Source organism: Vidua chalybeata, chromosome 7 (assembly GCF_026979565.1).
Source record: "Vidua chalybeata isolate OUT-0048 chromosome 7, bVidCha1 merged haplotype, whole genome shotgun sequence".
NCBI lineage: Eukaryota > Metazoa > Chordata > Aves > Passeriformes > Viduidae > Vidua > Vidua chalybeata.
Window position 1 is genome coordinate 8,921,511 of NC_071536.1, and position 20,709 is coordinate 8,942,219.

Below are 20,709 nucleotides of genomic sequence, written 5' to 3' on the forward strand. Positions count from 1 at the left end.
TACAGGATGAAATCCACGTCTGTTTGTTTATTTGTCTTTTTCAAGTACCCTGCCCATCCTTCTCCACCAAGCAATACAAACACCTGCATTGACATACACAGGAATACAAAAAAATCAAAGCCCCACAAACAGCAATGGGCTTAGATGGTTTTGCTTTTAGTCTTGATGTTGCTCTTTTCTTTACTCTTTTCAAACTCTTGCAACTTTGTGTTTCCAACCTGAAAAAAACCAGAGTGGACCAGAGGCACAGGGCATTTAACTGTTTTGTTTGTGGCCAACCACAATGTAAAACAAATTTGAGCTCACAATGTGATTGTTCAAATAATAGTTGATATTCTAATGTGGTACTGATCTAGCTGGTAATACTTATTAAAATGGGAAACTTCATTATGGAGTGAAGTTGTAGTTTTAAATTTGTCTGTCTCTGTTTGAGATTGAGACAGCTCAAAACACTTAGAACATGTAAGTACAGGCTTCCTCTGCCATCTCCTTGGCCTCAGCTGTTCTGAACATGCAGTGGCACACATGCTTATGAGTTGGCAAGATCCAGAACTGCAGCAGGTCAGGCAAATACAAAGGAAAATGAGTATTATATTAGAAATATAATTTTCCCGTGTCACATTAAAATAACTCCAGAAAACCAAAACAGAGCCCTCCCCAACCACAATGAAAACAGTGCTGGGCAAGCCTTGGTTTTGGATTAATTGCAATAAAACCTAGTCACACTTTTCTTTGATCCTACATTGTCTCCCATTTCAATAAATTGTTTTGGTGGCATGATCTGAAACTCTTCAAAGATCTAGGAACCAAATGATTATTTGAGCATAGGCATTACTAAAGGAATGTGCATTATATATATCTGGAGTATTAAAACTCGCCTGCATAAATGTAAGAATCCAAACTTCATAGCAACCTTATTTTACTAAAATTTCTTTGTTTTCTATTTCTGTGCTCCAAAGTTCAACAAATTAAATAAATAGAGAGAAACCTTGTTGTCCCCTGGGAATTAGTGCACTTGCCAGGTACATTTGCACTTGGGGCATTTTGCAGCAGGAGTGACTTTTGTGCAGCAGTAATTTCTCTGGGCTGTTACAGGCTACAAGAGGTAAGAAGCAGTGGGTTTGTTTTTAGCAGAGCTGACGAAAGGGTACAATTCCAAAAGGCTTGCAACAAATCCGTGTAGATGTTTAATGATTTTAACCTCTGCAGAAGGTGCTTGGCAGAGATTGCTATAGATCCAGAAAAGCTTTTAAGGATACGGAGCAGGCTTTTATGACAGCCCCAGCTGGACAACTTCTGTCCTGCTGCCTCAGCTGGTGTCAGTAGTGTTCCCTGGCTTCTGCAGATGCAATCTCCTCTCTTCTGGCCCTTGGGGCATTGCAAGTCTAACTTTGACAGGAGGAAAAACAGCTTTATTAATATACTGTATGCCAGGGTGTGAAATATTCTCCTGTAAGTTGTACTAGTGCTCTTCTAAAGGATGCCCTTCTTGGGCTGGCCTGCACTGCCTCTATCCTGTGTATCAGATTTCACTGTGCACCCTGGCTGCAGAGGTGTCTGGGGACTTTTCACTGGGCTCACTGGAAGGTTTCTGCAGCCTCTCAGCTGGAAATGTCCAGTTCATAGCAATAACTTTCCCTAGCCCTTGACTGGGAAGAGGCTGCTGCCTGTACATTTCTCACAAGCAGCAAGAGCCCTGTTATCATCTTGCTATTCGAGGCTTTTTCTTAAGCCAGTCTGCTTGGGTGAGAAAGGCTCAGAAGGCCTTGCAAAACTTGAAGTAAACTTGGAGTAGCACTAATATCTTGCCCCAAGTGGTTACATTGGCCTCCAGTCCTAGGGGGAGAAAGTGGAGCATCAAAGAGTCTTGGTCATTGCATCTGAACCAGTATTTAGAAGTGATGTGTAACAAACAGTAACAGCTTTTCCAGTTGAATTGGAATTTGGAATTTTCTTCCTGTTTGAGGTGTTAACCCCTTATCTGAACAGGAATGAGTTGTATGTGTTGATTTGGTGGAGAATGCAGAATGTGTTGTCATTTAAACTGACAGAAATTTGAATGCCCTGTTCTGAAGCTGACTTGAAGTGTTGCCGTGCCACATGAGAGATGCACTGAGAAACGATGAGTGAGGACCCTTTTGCTTTGTGTTCTGGGCAAACAGAATTCACCTCTGTGAGTTGCAATAAAGTAGAAGTTGGGAAGAAGGAGTATTATCAAGAGTCTAGTTAGCAAAACTTCAGGAGACAGCAGATCTCATCCAAGCTTGTATAATGAGACCATGTCAAACCAAGAAAGAAATCAAATCTCCTGACTGTGTTCTGTGCATCCACCATAGTGAGGCCGCTGCTCTTCTTTCATTTTTGTCCTTAAGCAGGGAAATTCAAGAATCTCTTTTGTCCCTGGGGTGCTGTGGTATGATCTCCCACTACTCTTGGGCGTTCTGCTTTCAGCACTGGAATGCTTCTGTGCTTGTTGCTCGCTCAAGGATTTAAGCCATTTATTTTGTTTGTTTATAATAGAGTTCTGGTGGGAAGACAGATGTTATGTGGGAAAGCTATTTTCCGGATCTGTTTATCCCTGTTATGTGGAATCTCACAGACCACCAGTAGCAAGTAGCTATTAGGCATCAGCTTTGAGAGATTGGCATTTTCAGAAGAGGAAATGTATTAGTTCTTGTAAGCAGCTTTGCAACGAACCCAATGACTTCTTGGCACACTTTGGCTTGGTGTTTAAAATGGATTGGAGTATGTCTTTGTTTCAATATAGCCATTTGACCTTTTGAAATATTAGTATTTTAGGAAATGGCCTGTATTTGTTTGTATCTGGCAGTAAAGAGCTGACTTGAATTCCCAAAATACATTGTCTAAGCAGCACTTAGCTATGAAGACACGAGTCTAAATAAATCTCATTTAAATGCCTGTATTCAAAATTAAAAATCAAGGTTTTTTCACTTTCAGTAATCTTTCTTTATCTTGAAGTCCCAGGGTACTTAAATTGTATGCTATTGTGGTAGCAGAATAGGGACAAGTCTTTTGTGTTCCAAATAATTCTTGTTACAAAATATAATGTTTAAGATTTGGCCTTCATCTCTTTTCTGCTAATACTTTACAACACTGGTTTCACAACAGGCTGAGCTCACAAATTCCTAAGATTTAGGAAGAAACAATTTATTATTGTTTTATCAGAGAAGAGTCCTAATTGGGCTATCTGTGCACTTGGGAAGACTAGCAAAGCTTCTTACTCTTGGGCATCTATTAGTCTTGCCAGGAATCTGTAGACTTCCAAATTTCCAAGGCTGCATGTGTTGAGAGAGAGCAAAGTAAACATTGTAGAAAGGCAATTTTAGCATTTCCATCTTGTTCAGCCAAAGAGATTAGACATAGTTGGAGAATAATTTTCTCCATAGGGGGAGGATGACCACAAAACTTGAACAATTTTTTCTTTATTTGAAGAACATTTACATAAGCACACACTGTGGTGTGTGCTTGAAAGGAGCAAAACTCTGAATTATTTGGCTGCTTCTGATCCATCCCAGGAGTAGGAAACACTGCAAGGATGAGCTGTGAGAGTCTCTGGAGGCCTCATGCCACTTCTTTTATCACTGCAGTCTGGCTTATTCCACTCAGTTTGGGGCAGAAAATGCCATGTGAGTTCACTGCTTGGCTGTGCATATGTGTGCAATGGAAAGTGGGAAATATTCCTCTCCTCGCTTTCTGCTTAGGACCAGATTTAGTAGCATTTAGCAGTAAATTGCTTTAGGCATGGAAGTTAGATCTGGAAGGGTTGCAGCAATTAATATTTTTCATTTGTTATTGCAGCCCTGGCCATAATTTGGTGCTCTACTGAACAATCTGGTCAGTAGCTTGGGCTCCTCATGCCTCTCCTCCCATTTCAAAGTGCAAATTACAGTATTTTCTCTAAGAAATGTTGTGGGGAAAAATCCCAAAACTGATTGCCAGGTGCTGAGATATCAGCACAGAAGCCTGTTAGAATCATAGCATATTTTAAAAACTATTGTTGTGGTTTTTTTTTTTTTTTTTTTTTTTTTTTTTCTTCTGCAGTTATTGCAAATGTAATGCAAGTGATGGGAACCTGTGGCTTTGTGTAGAGCATATACACCTCCCAGGGAGCACTGGTTACTGGAAAACCATGTTTCATCAGTTATTTATTTGTTTCACAGTTGTGGAAAGATATACAAAACACTTGGGGGTTTATTAATCTTTGGTCAGTATCTGCAGGCAGGATGGAATGGGGTTTTGGCATTTTTTGCCATTCAGTGTATTTGATTGCAGCCCTTGGAGCTGGAAGAAGCACAGAAAGCTGTGGGATATCTGACAGTAGGCTTAAGGATTCAAGTTAATTGTGTCATGAGCAGACATGGGAGTCATGGTGTACAGAACTGGTCTTCCTTGGGGCCAGCAGTGCATGGGATTTAGCAGAGTGAAACAACACGTTTCTTTCTCCCTTTGCTTCCCAAGGGTGGTGGTGAGTACGTTTAGAATCTGGAAATAAAAATTGCACTTCACGTCTGCTGAGGAACCAAGGCAGGACTTTGTCTGGCTTGAGCCCTGACAGTAAATTTCTCCTTTGACAGAAACTTGTCCAAGGCTGTTCCCCTTCAGGTTTCTTCTGTGCCTGAGGCTTTGACAAGGTGACATAAAGTTCCTCCTTCGGAAGAGGGGCACAGTCCAACGCCAGCCTTGCCTTTTGGGGTTTGGTGTGAGTGGCCAAGGGCTGCAGCAAAGCTCGTGTGACATTTGCCATGCAGATGGAGTCAGTTCTTCGTGAACATCTGTGTCCTTTTGCCTTTCCCTCCCCCAGCTGAATTAGTCACAGAAATATAGTACGATTGGGCTTTCTTTTAGAAAATGTTCATAAAAAGCTTTCAGTTATGCAGAAATAGCTACTTGGTACCCAACAGAGAGAGTCTCTAAAAGGTGTTTTGGAAAGTATGAACATATTTATTCATTGCTACAAGTGGGCCTTTTTCTTTTGTTTGCTTCCACAAAAGTATTAAATGGGCAAGTAATATATAAGCAGGAAAAGTATGTTTAAAAGGAAAACCCGCAATAATTTTCTCTTTTCCTTCAACAGACATACATTGGCAGCGTGGTGATATCAATAAACCCCTACAGATCTCTACCCATTTATACTCCCGAGAAAGTGGAAGAATACAGAAACCGAAACTTCTATGAACTCAGTCCTCACATGTAAGTACAGCAAAGAAATTTTAGTTTTTGTTCTGTCCCGGAACAGATGGTACCAGCTGTCTCTCTCCTCAAAAGATCTGTTGAGAAAAGCAACCAAAATGAAAATCACACCACCACTCCCCCAAAATGAATTTTTATTAGCTCAGCCATATTTTAAAGTGAAGCTGAAATGAGTTACTCTTTTTCTTTCATGCACTTAGGCCCTGGTATGTGCATTTCAGAACATTCCTCCCTAACTGTTAGCAGTAGCCAGTATTACAGCATTGTGAAGTAAGCAGTCTGTTTTCAAGGAAATCTGTTTCTTTCAAAATCCAGATGCCTCCTGGAAGCCTTGAGGTGTTAAATATGTTTGAATCATAGAGTGTTACTTTTGATATCTGAAACTCTTAAATTATCTTTGTGCAATGCAGGAAAAAAAAAAACCCTCTCATGATGAATGCAGAAATGTGTTGGATATATCTGAATGGTAACTGTAGGAAAATTAAAGCTTGGTCTTTTTTTCTCTGTGCTGGGTGGAAATGAGCCCATTCATAGAGGACAGCCAGAGCACCCTAAATTCATAATGCAAACTTTGACTAAAATAGGATGAATTATAGGACAAGGTGCTGTTTGCAGGTGTGGGTGGTGTGGCTGAGAGTAAGGTACGTGGTCTTCAAGGTCTGCATGTTGCAGTAATCATTTTATCTTGCCAGTTTTAGAGGTGAGGCTGGAGCCAGCTGTTCCTCCCCTCAGTGTGACACTGGGAAGGAGAAGTGTTTCCAGCTGGATGTGAGGTTGCACCTGACTCTTCAGCCACAAATTCAGGAGTTTGACTTGGTCAGTCAGTGGTCGGATAAATGTCTAAACAGCGCCATACATTTATGCATCTTCCTTCCTTTTAGGTTAAATGAAAATTATGTGTACAAAGTGTTCTGGAAGTTATTTAGTTAATTGATTAATTTTTTGCCTTAACACTTCATCTGTCGCTCTCCCAGAAGCGTAGTCTGAAATGCAAACAGCCCAATAATCTGATCAAATAAGCTTCTGATAGTTCTTGGACCTCTTGGTTCTGAACTCTGGCTAAATTCAGGGGTTTTTTCTTCACTGTTTTGTTTAGCAAGCCTAATTGCTTGATAAATTGACATAGTTCCTTGCTAAAAGAACTTTCTGCTCTGCTAATTTTGTTCAGCTGCATAAAATTTGCTGTCAAATGATGGAGTATTTTAAAAATAAAATCTGTGAGTTAAAGTTTGTCTGACATTGTGAAAGTCAGTATATGTACTTGGTTACACCTTGAATCAAGTATGTAGTAATATATTGATCTCCACATTTTTGTCTCTCTTGAGAGATGGTTTTTCTGAACAGAAATGGTCAAGAGTCATTATTGTGTGTATTATGAGAGTCTGAACTTGGTAGAAAAGTATTTCATAAACATAATTCATCACTAATGGCAATAATTGTATGGTGAGGTTCCCACCTCACAGCAAGGACTTCTGGAGCCCAAACACTAGAAGTCTGCTTTAAGAGCAGGAGACTGAAGTGAGCAAATATTGACTTAATTTTTGTCATGAGATCTCAATTACTTGATAGTAATAGATTTTCCTTGCAAGTTTGGGTAGAGTCCCTAGTTAAGAAAAGTGAAAACCTAATTTGTTTTGGACAGACATGATATTTTCATAAATTTTCTTTATTTTATATTGCTTCTGTGTGAGAGTTTTTTCTTCTGACACCTGCTAAGTGGACAAAATATCTTTAAAAATAAAGGATTAGGAAATAATCTTATGGTTTCTATTACTGGTACATAATTTCTGAACTGCAGAAATATAAAATGATCTTACTTTAGGGTGACCTTGCTTCCCTTCCCACCTGTCTCTAGATGCTTATGGGAGTTGCAGAATCAAGAGAGTCACTTTTGGCTCTGCTAAAATTGGTAGACTTCTCACCATCTTCAAGAGATATCTGGGCAGTATTGAAGGTGTATAAAATAAGTGCTACTGTAGACTGCCTTATGGCATCTCTGGCAAGCCTAAACCACTTTTCTTCCCCTGTGGAGTGCCTGGTGCTGTACCTGAGGATTTGTGCCAGTCCAGTTGTCCACTCTGCAAATGTGGAGCTGGTCCTTGGATTCTGGTTCATAGCTCATGAGTGGAGCTTGCAGGGTGGCCCCACAGTCCTGCACGAGCCAGGCCTGGGCTGTTCACCAACACTGTGCTTGTCAGGACAGACTGAGAACTGACAGACGTTGGGATGGAGCTGGCATCATCCCGTTCTTGGAGCTTGCAGCTAATTCTAGGGTTGACTGCTCTGGCTGCAGTAGGCCACTGCTAAAAGCAGGGTTCAGGCATGTCTAGGGAGGTTGCTGCACTTCCACAGAGACCTTGCAATCTTCAAGGTGTTTTTTTTTAGCTGCTCAGGAACTTTAATGAGGAGATGCTATGAGACAAACTGTAATTTGTGCAGTTTGTTCTGCCACAGGGGTAAAAGAACCCCCATTGATTTGTAGAAATGTACATACTTAGTTTTCTTTGATGTGTAAATTTCTGTTGAGCCATGGACTCTTCAGAAGGATTGACTGTGGGTAAGACCACTGGGAAAAACTTTTGGCTTGTTTTGTGTGGTCCTGAGCAAAGTAAGAGTCTTCATTGTTTAGAAGGAAATTAATGTATCCAACCTAGAAAGTGTGTCTAGAAATCAAATTAGATATAGTGTGTTCCTTATTTCAACATCTCTTTTGTATAAATAATGTAACTTTGGTACTAGTGCTAGGTAGAAAAATGCAGGCAATTAATTAAAATAAAATTTCGTTTTGGTGGTTTGGTTAGAGATTGTTGTAGAAATCAGGTCAGTATGGCACCAAAACTCTGCCATCTTCTGTTGGTATAATAGCTCAAATTCTCCAATGCCTGCAGTTCTGGAGAGAGCATTCATGTTTGGGAAGCCCAGGATTTAAGTGTCAGCAACTCTAGAGCAATCTGCCATGGGATGTTCCCACAGGGACAGCTCTGTATGAAAGCTTCTGGAGAGCCAAAATCGTGTTTTATTAATTTCCCAGGAGTTTCATGTGAACTTCTCTCTAGGCTGGAGCTACTCGTGTGTGCCTCAATGTGAAGGCTAAGGAGAGTGTGCTTGAGAATGTCAGCTGTCCCAGTTAAAGAGCAGGCTTGGCCAGCACAGGGAAGCAGAAGGAAAAAGAGACAGAAGTTTATAAAGCCATGAAGGAAATCCATACCTGTGGATTGTGTATGGTCACTGGAGGAAACACACTTTAGGGGGTGAAAAATCTGTTCAGGTGTTTTCTTAGCCATAATCTGAAGGAGGAGGGAGGGAACACCTCGTCCTCTGTTCTGTGTTTCCTCAAGAGCGTCTGTGAGAGTGACTGATGCTTTCAGTGACGCCAGTTAATACTTAATTGCAGGGCTTGGACAGAGTTTGTTTTTCTGTTTTTTTTTTTTTTTAATGATCTCTGGAAACTAGAGTAGGGCCACAGTCACACTTTGAATGGGCAGCCAAACTGAATTGCTGAGAGAGAGTTTCTGGTCAGGTGATTTTGGATAGCATTATAGCTGATAAAATTTGATCTAAGAGGGTTTTATTTTAATAGTTTTTTTCCTCCCTGAGTGCACTACTTTGCTACTGTTGTGGCGCCGTGTAATAAAAGTGTTATTTTTCTAGGTCTCCTGGAATGCTTGTTTTCATAGTCTGTGGCTATTTGCATAGGTGTAATAGGAAGTTTACCAAGCTTTTTAATTGCTGGCTTGTTGTTTTTGTTTTAATGTTGTTAATCTTGCTGGTTTTGTCTTTATCTGCAAGGCAGGATCAAACTTGTCTCTGACTTGGCAGGGCAGAGTATGACATTTCAGTGTTCAAACAGTTTGCTCCTTGATTTGTGCAGTTCTTACACTTCTGTTCTGCTCTCTCAGTTGATGTAATTACTCTTTCAGTTGATGTAATTGCTGCTTTGCTTACCTTGTGGCTGAGCTAGTCATGAGAGCAAACCAAGCTGTCCATCTTGCTATTTAACATTGATTATCACTGGTGACAAAGGCAGCTGCTGGCATCTTTGAAGTGAACGCAATGGGAAATCAAATAGATTATCATCCCACATATTTGTAACCATCATGCTGCATCACCTCCCTACCAGTAACAGATTTGCATTAAGGGGTTGGAGAGTAGGTGCTTTCTTCAATTTCCTGCTTTAACCTTTTCTCCTGGCTACTAGCAGCTCTCTGTCCCTGGCAGGGAAGGTGGCACGTGGCTTTTTGCTCCCCTTTATGGTCTGAGATGCCCTACATGCTTGCTCTGAAAGAATTACAGATTATTTTAAATTGAGGGACAAAGTAAAAGTGGCAGCTGTATTGCTAATGGCCAGCTACATTCAAATAAGAGTTCAGACCCTGTGAATTGTTTTTGGCTATGCACTGGAGTTTTTAGGGCGACACTAGAAATCTGGAGGTGTCTTTTATCAGACACTTACTGAATTCCACTTAGACAATTTGCAGTATCTTTTATTTACTTATTATTGATTCTTTTAAATTGATGTTTCTGAAGTTTTCTGAATAGTTTGGCATGGAAAGCTTTCAAATTTAAACTTAAATTTATGCAGGCAACTCTAGAAAACCTGCTTGCCTCTATGTGGGATACAAGCACAAATATACCAATGTGATACCTGTTAAAATGCAATAATGAACTTTTTAATGTTCCTCATTTAAATTATTGCCATGTAGATAATTCTTGGGATAAATCATTATCCTGTGGATATCTGCAGTTACTCTGACAATGGATACAATTTGCTGTTTCCTTTTCAACTTTTGAGCCAATGTAAATGCTGAATATAGAAGTTATATTTTTACTTCTGGCTTTTTTTTTTTTTTTTTTCTGGTGTTAAAGGATTGGATTGTCTTTAGGAACACCAAGGTTTCAGTAACTCCTTTTCCTCTATGATGTAAAGCAAACATTTTTCTCTGGAGGGTGTGATAAACCTCCAGCCATGAAGGATAATTTTTACCTGTATGTAAAAGTAAGATTTTACCCATAGGTAGCAGAGTGGTAAGATGCATAGTAGCTGTCTTTGTTGAAGAAGATGATGGTGAGCTGAGAGGCTGTGACATAGTTAAGTGTCCTTCATTGCCCCAGTATGTTTATTTTAACATTTCCATTTCAGTTTGTACTTTCCTAATCTTATTTCTTTTTCTTGTTTTCTCTTTTTTAACTACCCCACTGTGGTTTTCTTCGCCTTGCGGTATTTGATTTTACAGACATTTTGTTATTTTGTTCTTATTCCTAATGATTCCTGACTTCTCTAGAGACTTGGTCTTTGGACTTGTTCACGTGGCTCAGCAGAGTTCTGCTTTCAGGAGAGATTTATGACTCAAGGAAGATGCTCACTTCAGAGATTAGTTGGCATAATTGACCACTGGGCAGGGAGGGAGCATCTGTGACTGGTGGAAATAATAAATAGCAGTTAGAGAAGACTGTGAGTGCCAAATTGTTAAACCCATGCTTGGAGTGAATTGAAAGAAGAGGGGGGTGGAGCCCTACAGAGAACCTTGAAGTCTTTTTTTTTTGTAGAGATGAGACTCATTTTTCTCTTAACCTCTGTAGAGAACTGAATGCAGAAATGTGTTGGATATGTCTGAATGGTAACTGTAGGAAAATTAAAGCTTGGTCTTTTTTTCTCTGTGCTGGGTGGAAATGAGCCCATTCATAGAGGACAGCCAGAGCACCCTAAATGCATAATGCAAACTAGAGGCTGTGGTGTGCCCATGAATGTAAGTCCCTCAAGCAAAGAGGTGAAAAGGGGATGAAACATCTTGCTTCAAGAGCCAGAAGGACTTGATGCCTGAGAAGAGCCTCTTCTATTGCAGTGCTCTCTCACACCAATCATGGCATGCACAGTTTCCTATGTTTTACATGTGGTTGGGGACCTCAGAAGTCCTTCTGGGGAAACAAGAGCTTTGAGGAGGGCAGTTGTGATGTGGCCATACTGAAGTGAATGACCTCTGAAAAGAGGCATTTTGCCAGTTTGAAGGTTCAGGGTATAAAGCAGGGTTTCTGCCACATACAACAACTAATTTAGCTTTTCCTGAAATTTGAGCAGGGCTATTTTAGTGGGTCTGGGTAGCACATAATGCAGCCATCTCACCCCAGTGCTCCAGAGTTGCGTATGGTCTTATTGACAAGAACAGTATTTGCTTGTTTGCTGCCGGTTTTAGATTGCATGAAATTTTCTAATAATGCAGAATAATACAGGAGCTGATTTATAGCAGGATGTGTGGTTGTAAGGAAGCTCCAGAAATGCACCCAACAAGTATAAACCGCCTGAAAAAGCAGTGTATTTTTGTTGTGCGCTATTTCAATTTTCAGAATATTCTGGAGTGACATTTCGACTGGATTCCAGTGTTTGATGGAACAAGCCTTTCTGTTGGTCCTCTAAGTAGCTCAATCTAAATTAAGAAATAAAAAGGTCCTTTAAATTCTCTTTGCATGGCACTGGTGCTGTCATTCTGCTGTTGGTGTGCAGGACATGGGATGTCCAGGATGGGAACAGACAGAGCAGAGATTTGTGCAGGTGGGCTGGGGCTGACAGGGCTGCTTACACACAGGCTGTGTGGAGCCGGGCTGGATTTCTGTGCTCTTGTGGCATTTAAACACTTCCTAGCCTAGGAAGGAGTATATATAGAGACCTCGGGGTTTATAAAAAGCATCAAGGCAAAACTGCCTCCCAAAATACCCCAGAAGATGGAGAGTGCTGACTGCCTCTGGTCCCACCCTCCCTCATCTCTGTCTCTCAGAAGCTGCAGCAGTGTATTCTGCTGTGACAAAAGCATTCAAAAGCACCAGTTGTGCTGGCTCACAAACCTTTTGAGTGTCCACAGCCACAGCAGCTGGCAGTGCTGTCAGTCACAGCTCCTGAGGTGCCACTGCCAGAGGCCCCCTCTCTGGGCAGGACCCACCTGGCCCCAGGAGAGCCTGCTCATCCATCAGTGTCTCCTTTGGAGAGCTGTCCTAGCCAACACTGACGTGCCCAGTGGGCTTCTTGAGGAAGAGGAATGCAAGAATTTGGGTACCTTTAAAACATTGTGAGTTTGTAAGGGAAACACTTAACTTGAGATCTGTTCCAGATGCTTCTGTAACTCTGTAATTGTTGTCATGGTGTACAAAGGAAAATAATCTTGGAGCATCCTTCATGAATTAACTGCTGGCTTAGAGCCTCAACAAAATAACTTTGTTTTCAGAACTGTTTTCAAATATTTACTCGCACCCCTGTACACAACATACTTCACATTTGACTTCAGTCATGTTGAGGATGGAGAGTCAAATGTTTTTGGTTATCTCTGACAATCTCTCTTTTCCTTTTTTTTTTTTTTTTTCCCTTGCATGTGAGTGTATTTGTTATAGTCTGTGTTTATTTGTAAGCACAGGAAAGTTTGGAACTTGGCTAGATTATTAGACAGAAGATAATTAAGAAAAAAAAGTGCCTGAATATATGCTGGGGATGTGTGTAAATGCTTCAGCAGTCTATACTAATGGTAACTTTTTTGCCAGATCCTGTTTCTCTCATTTTCCTGGAACTGGATTGTTCTGTCTAGCATTTATATTATGCCATTGATATTTCTGGGACATAAAATACCGAGATATTTTAAAACTAATTCACATTGTCACATGAAGTAGAATGTTCAATAGCTTCATTTTTCCTTTCATTAGAATTTTGGGACTTTTTGCACACTGAAAATGAGTTGTACTTAAAAAGGAGACACTACTGTGTTTCCTTTCTTAAATATAGTCTGAAAAGTGAGGACAGTAAGAGGCCCTGTCAAAAAGGAGACAAATCCCATTTTATGCACTGTGTATACATGGACCAGAATTTTCATTATGCCTTTCCTGCACTGGCAGCCTGGTACTCACTTTAAGGTCTGGGATTTCAAATTGCAAGTAAGAACAGCTGTTGTTCTTTCATTGGAAGTGTCTCATTGTGTTTAATGGTTGTCTTTTTTTTTCTTCTTTTTTTTTTTCCTTTAAGCAATTTAGAGCCCAGTAGAAAATGCCCATCTGCTCTTTTAGGAGCCTTTGTTGTGATTTTGGATAAAGCATAAACAAGGTTGATGTTTAAAGCCTTAAAAAACACTAGTAAAATTTCAGCTATTGTACTACTGTTAACAGCAGGTCATTTCCCATTCAATCTCTTTTTATCAGCACCCTCATGCAAAATACTGTTTTATTCAACTCTGGGTACAGCATGGTTAATGTAGTTTGGGTTATTAAGGATAAACTTCTTCATGTTAGGAATCAGGAAATACAGTCTTAATATTTACAGTCTAGCACGCTGAATAATCTTGTACTTGTGTTTTGAACAGATAAGAGAGCTGAGACTTGGATTTACAAACAAAGGTCTGAACTACAAAGACAGTTTAATTGTGGTCATTTCAGTAAATTAGTTTAAATCTGCAATTTTTTTCCATGCAGTTTCCATTTTACATACTGCAGAAATGATTTTTAGTTGCTAAACCTTGTGGAGTTCAAGCTGCAACTGGTCTTAATTACTCCAAGATGATTCTTAGTGAGGATGAGAACAAATATGTGCAGTTGACATCCTCCTTGAGCATCAGCATTCCAACCAAGGACGTAGATGCAGTAAATTGTTACTGGAAATAGTCCACATGGGCTGAATTGGAGCCTCATGTTTGAGCAATCTGAAGGAGCCTTTTCATTTCTTGCTTTGACCATTCATAGCAATATAATTTTGGACATATGTCCACAAATCTCATTCACAAACTTGAGCAAATGGCATTTAATAGACCAGAGAGACATGTTAGCTCAATGTTGTACCTGAGCTAACAAGCTCTCAGAAGCTCAGATAAGCTTCAGTGCCTACTTTGCCCAGGGGTTCATGGCAGGGACTTTATTTGGAAAAGAGAGCTGGGAGGCAGAAATTAAGTTGTGTAAGTCATCTTAACTTCTTAACAAACTGCTTGGATTGTTAAGAGAACTTAAGAGTTACTTGCAAAATCAAAAAGGATTCAGTAACACCTCTGAGTAGAGTAGCAGCATAACTATGTAATTACATAGTGTTGACATTGCCTTTCAGATGTTTTCCAGATAAGTGAATTACTTTTATTTGCAGTTCTGTCACTGTTGTCTCTGATAAATTCGTGGGCAGCTGCATTCTAGCAGAGCCTAGATTTCAAATCTGGTGACTAGCAGCTTAGTTTAGCTTACAAATAGCTCTGAGGATGTGAGAATACTCCTACTGCCCCTCTACCCTGCTCTGGTGAGACCCCCCCTGCAGGGCTGCATCCAGCTCTGGGGTCCCAGCACAGGAAGGACAGGGACCTGCTGGAAGGACTCCAGATGATCAGAGGGATGGAGCACCTCTCCTGTGAGGAAAGGCTGAGAGATATGGGATTGCTCAGCCTGGAGAAGAGAAGGCTTTGGGGCGACATAGTTACAGCCTACCTGAAGGGAGCCCACAACAAAGGTGGAGAGGGACTTTTGGCAAAAGCATGAAGTGACAGTCCAAGGGGAGCTGGCTTCAGGCTGAGACTAGGTTTGGATTGGGTATCAGGGAGAAATTTTTTACTGAGAATTTGTCAGTAAATTTTCTCTTTACTGGTGAGAGACTGGAACAGTTGCTCAGAGAAGCTGTGGCTGCCCCATCCCTGGAAATGTTCAGGACTAGGCTGGATGGGGTTTGGAGCAACCTGGTCTAGCAAAGGTGTAGCTGCCCATGGCAGAGAGGTTGGAACAAGATGATCTTTAAGGTCCTATGATTCTCTGATTATATTTCTCCAGTACCATGATAGGAATTTGGTGGAATGCTTGGCATTTTTTCTGCTGGCAAACTGTTGCAGTCCACTGGAGTGTGTTGCACTAATGCATGGCTGACATCTATTTACCTGTCTCACCACACAGAGCTATGAAGTCACTCCACAATGTGTCTTTTGAGATGTCACAGCTCTCAGGTATGTGCTGCACGCTGGAGTTTAATTGTGCTGGATTATTTCTTTGTGAGGTGAGACCTTTTAAAACATGTCCCTTTCTGTGCAGTGAGTATGTGAAACTGTGCACCTCACTTTGCTGTTTTTTTCTCCCTGAGCACAGGAACATGTTTCTTTACTTTAGAATAAAGGAATAAATTTATTTTTCTCTCTTGAGTTAGCAAAGTAGAACAAATTTGTTTGGAAAGCACTGATAGTTCTGCAATAAAATTATTTGCAGTGAGAGAAGTCCCTGCATGAACACATAGTATCAATAAACCCTGCATGGTTCCAAAACTTGACTTGCTGTATCTCTGCTGTCACTGCATCAGGAGGAAATCACTTATTTCTGCCTTCTGATTTCAGGATGCTTCCTAGGGCTGCAGGAAAAAAAGCAGGATTTTCTATTTGCTAAGCAGGAGAATGCGTTGTTTTTGAGGCAGAGACAGGGAAACACTATTTGCTAAACATTTTTTCATGTGAAATCATAAGAGCAGCACTCTGCCCTTCAATGCCCCAAGAAAACTCCACAACCAGCACAGCCCTATTGTGGTTTCATCTGCGAGATGAAGTTGTCTCTGGAGGTTTTGAACAGAGCAAATCAATGCTCTGCCCCTGTCTGGGAAAAGCACACACTGTAAGTCCCAAAGATACATCCTATTTATAAATTAAAAAGAAAGGAGAAAAGAGATTCATAGTATATTCCTGTCTGTATAGGAATGAACAAGTTATAATGATCATTATTCCTCTAATAGGATTATAGAGTTTTGTCTTCTAAGTATCCAACTTAACCTGTAGTCTGGGCTTATTATTTCTGCAATAGCTATGAATAATTTTAAGGGCCCCTTTTTAAGCACTATCTGTGTTTTAAAAATGAGAAATAATTGGTTTGCATTATTTTATTTTGATGGAAAAAGTATTCTTTGTAGCCAGCTAAGACAAGATGAATTACAGTTTTTTGGGGGTGTTTACTGATAGCATGTTATTCTCATGGTGTAGCAGCATAATCAAGGCATTTCTTGCTCGGTAGAGAAAGATTTAGTTGATGTAAAATTTGGTCAAGGCTGATCTGAACATGTGTGTTTGGCAAGTGAACTTCCCCAAGTTTCACACGCATTCTCTATTAGGTACAGAAACTAGTTCATTTTTCTGTAAAAATATTGAGAATCTCTATATTTCAATGCAGAAAAGGAATGACTGTTTTCTCCTGCTCCCTTTTTCCTCCCTGTCCCAGCAGCCCTTCATTTCCACACACATACAAAAGCTCAGAAGTGCAATTCAAATCTGCTTTTGCGTAGATGAAACAGTGAACTGGGATTTTGAATAATTTTGTGCCCTCTAGTTAAACTCTGACAGAAGCCAAGCATGGCAAATCAGTTTGCTCCTCTCTTCCCTTTCTGTTCAGCTGTCTGACCCTTTGCTGCTCCATTTGACCCAGGGAAGTGGAATGAATCCCAAATTTTATAAGCCCAGCCTCAGGGACTGGGAAGCTTCAGAAGGTCTGTGGAGAAAAATGAGGAGCTTGCCATCAGCATTTCTGCTGTGCCATGAAGCTGCTTCTCCCCAGGTGTATGCAGGCTCCTCCAGTGCATTTGGGATGGCAGTTCAGGGAAAAACCTGCAGCCTATAGCTTTGGAGTCAGAACACAGAGTGTAAGGACTTGGCTGGTTTAGGCAGTCATCAAATCAAGCATGTGATTGCTGATTCATCCTAGCAAATAAACATCTAATTAAATCTGATTTTTGATGAAACAATAGAAAACACTTCCTGTACTTCCCTTCAGGGATATCATAGCCCCATAAAATTATTGGTTTTGTGAACAGAAATGCCTTTTCCCTCAAGAAACCTGAAATCTTTGCAGTGCAGGTGAGAGCAGACTGACTCGGGGTAGGTGTGTGGGTGGCCTGTCTGTGTCCTCCTGTGTGACCATGGAGGAGCTGGTGTGTGCCTTGGGTAGCGCAGCCTGGTGTTTGGGGTCAGAGAGTGTTTGGGTGACAGACTCATCTGGTTAGTGCTGTGGGACTGCCACTTACTGGTTCGTGCTGGACTGAACCACAGAGCGTTAGTATGGGTGAGGAGGTGATGGTTATGTGCCATCCAGCTGCCTGATGAAATTTCAAGGAAAAGGGGACTAGTCAAAAGGGAATCCAAGCCAAGCTGCTCTTCTGAAAAGCAAGGGGATAGATGCTTGCTTCCCTGCCCCACCTCAATTTATGTGTATCTTCACTTCAATGCCATGAATCTGCTCCAGACAGGAGTTTGCTATTTTAGTTGCCTTTTTCAGGAAAAGCCACGAGCCACATTTGTGTGCAGCTGCAGGTGTTTATGGTGGGTACAGCTGGCACTGGCCAATGTCAGCTCAGGTTGGTGTGCCCTGGAGTACCCAGCTCAACCTGGTGGTCCATGGAAAACGTGCCAGGGGGACAGGGGATGGGCTTGTGGGCTTGGTTATCTGCAGTACCAGGGTTCTGCCTGCTGCTCCCTGCTTTCCTTGGAGGACCCAGCCTTGGGCCATGCCTGTTATTCTCCTCACGGTCTGCTGGGTGTATTTCACTGCCAGCTGACAGGACTGAGCTGTGGGATGGGATGTGGCCATGCTTGCCAGGCTTGCTACAACTCAGAGGGAGAGTAGTAGTCTGGATTGGCAAGAGGCATGGTCATCCTCAGCTACAGAGATCCTGTTTTGCACTGGTTGAAGGAAAAAAAGGCAACAGCTGGATCACAGGCTCCTGGTGAAAGGCACTTCTTGTTTTCCATCTCATTAATGTGACCTCTAACAAGATGTCTTAGACATTGAAATAGGAAGAAAATCAATGGCTGCATTTCTGGCTTTTCTGTACAGTGCTGGGGAAAGATCACTGCTGGTTAAAAAAAACTTCTTTTTTTTTACTTACAGTAAAAGGAAGCGATCAAAACTGATAAAGCCTCCCTTAGAGTGGAAATGTGTGCCATCCTATGAGAGGGAAAAGGACCAGGCTTTGCTGAGCTGGGTGGCTGTGCAGGCACAGTATTTTGGAAGAAGTATTGTCTGAACCTCTCTATAGGGAGGTTTTGGAGTCAAAGTTCATTAAACACATCTTAAATCTGCCTCAGTCTGAGAAAGACAAGATTTTCAGCAAGAACTTTTTTCTTTTTGTCCAGACCTCAGATTATTGGTCAGAGACAAGTCTTCTGCTAAACCTGCAGTGTATGCATGAGCATCAGAGGTTATATTATATTCCCAGTCTATCAGAAAATAAATCTCTCTGGCTTAATATTAGCCTGTGTACTAAAGTGTCTTACTCAAGAAAATTGAGTGGCTTTGTCCTCTTCCCCCTCCCTTTTTCTCTGTCCCTTCCCTTCTGTAAATGATGGCTGCTTCTTACAAATCAAATGATTTGCACAGCTTTGGGCTTTATTCTGCATCTAATAATGTCACAGTGGCTCACGTGAATAACAAAGTGGGGAGGCCTGTGCAGGAGGTACCCTTCTGCTGAGTGTATTACCACACAGTGTTGTTGATAAAGCAGGTTTCTGTGCTCACCAGGAAAATAAAAATGGAGGATATGAATAGGAGCAAAGGCTTTCCATCTGTCTTAGCACACCTATTTATCCTGGTGTTTAAATTAGTTTTATTTTTTTTCCCCCCTGATTGGCATTTTTCAAAGAGCAGCTGCTTGCCTGTGAAGGTCCATCTTAGCTGATGCTCCATCAATTCAGCTGTTACTTTATTCACTCCAGTGGCAGGCTAATCAACCTTTTCTTTTCAAGTGTGTCAAAGTGCTGAACATGAGACAGTTTGTAATTATGGAAAATGGGAGTACACTTTTTATCCTTAGGGCAATTAAATGATTCTGCACTATGAGCTAATACTATAAATAATCTCTTACAGTTGTTTTTCCTGAATGGTGAATTTTCCACTGAGCTTCAATGGGTGGGGGAATATATATAGCAAACAGTGGTGATTTACAACATAAAGCCTCAAAGCACTTTATAAAATCTGCTTGACTCTTCCTAGCTCAGGTTGTTAGAATTTTCATACTGGAAATAAACTGTAATTCTGATGTTTTCCTACTGCATGTCAAGAGAGAAAGAAATAATTTCTTTGCTGTTACCCTGAGCACTTCTGTGCATTCAGAAAGAGAAGGAAGGAAATTAAATTATGATCTTAAGTAAACTTGAAGTAACTAAATTACATTTTATATAAAATGTATATTAAAAGTGCATGCACAATTTACGTATTACTACTGTTCTTTTTAATCTAGCGTGGTATATAGTTTGTGATAAGCACTGGCCTTTAGCATCCTGCTGGTGTGTTTAGACATGTTTGGGCAGAAATGAACCCTGGTAGCAGGACTCTGCTTCATGAGGAATTGGAACAGTCAAGAAAAGAGGTTTTCCTCATTTCCTTTGAAAGCAGCAAACAAGTTGTCAGCCAATAGCCAAGATTAAGCAATAGATGTTCTGACATGGGGACCAAGGATCTCTGAATCAAAGCAACAGCTGGTGAATAAGTGAATTGACTCTATTAGTGCATGAGAAGAGCAACTGGAGAGAATTTAAAATAGCGTTAACAAGTTACTTTTAATTGAGAATGTGAAGGAAAATGAAAGGAAGCGTGAAAATGATACCACAAATAAGTACTGGTATCTGGCAAATACTGACCCTGGTGAGTTTGGCTTACAGGAAAAAGGTGGTAAAAAAGCTGCTCCTGTGAAGTGAATTTTTGACTTGGAAGAATGAGATTTTTATGGCTTTTGTAATTGTGGGTGCAATCTGGAGTGTTCAAATGCTGCACTTACTGCTTGTTTCAAGGTGAGTGGGTGGGAACCTGGCTCCTGTCTCTTCTTGGCCCCAGAGTACTGTTTAAGCACAGAGATGCTGTTGAGAACTTGAAAATTGCCAGAGCCCTTTGGAAGTTTCCCTTGGAGGTCTATGCTGTTTCCCTTTAAGTTTCTGGGTTAGGACTTTGTGACAGATCTGGCCATCTGGAGCTTGTGGCTGAAGAGGCCGTGCTATAAAGAAGCAGAGCCTCCTTACGGAGCTAGGTGTGGGCGGCGTTTCAATTTCAAATTGCTTCTATACTTAAGTCTTAGCTAAAAGAGAGCTCCAGTAAATATTTCTGTGTTTGTTGTGGTAAGAGGATGTCATCTTCCTCCATGAAAACCTAAAAATCAAAGGAGAGCTTATTATAAGGTATGGTAACTGACACTGCTGACGCCCTCATCAGCTAATTCGGAACACATGGTTTATAACTGCTTTTTAAACTGTTCTGAAATTTTACTTAGGCACTGTAATTGTGAGGTGGCTCGAAGAGTGGTATGTGGTTTGAATCCATGGTTGAAAATGTTGGCTTCACAGAGCCATGTCTCTTCATGTTGCTAAAAGGAAAGGCTAGGATTCTTTGTGGTCTATAGACCATTAATATGTGTTAAACTTAAATGACCTTAAATGAAATTATTTTTTAAACAAATAGGCAATAGCATGAATTTCTATTATTTTTATCAGCTAGAGTTTGAACTAAAAGACTCAAAGTTCGTTTTTGTTTGGGTTTTCTGTTACTGTA

The 20,709-nt window shown here is 40.8% G+C and overlaps 1 protein-coding gene across 3 annotated transcripts in view; it reads left to right on the forward strand.

Annotated features, from left to right (window-relative positions):
- Positions 1 to 20,709, forward strand: part of MYO1B (myosin IB) — a 107,368-nt gene that overhangs the window by 23,819 nt on the left and 62,840 nt on the right. For all 3 annotated transcript variants that reach the window (XM_053947896.1, XM_053947897.1, XM_053947898.1), the window contains exon 3: positions 5,096 to 5,211. In XM_053947896.1, coding sequence (XP_053803871.1) covers positions 5,096 to 5,211 — 116 coding nt within the window. The remainder of the gene's footprint in view (positions 1 to 5,095; positions 5,212 to 20,709) is intronic.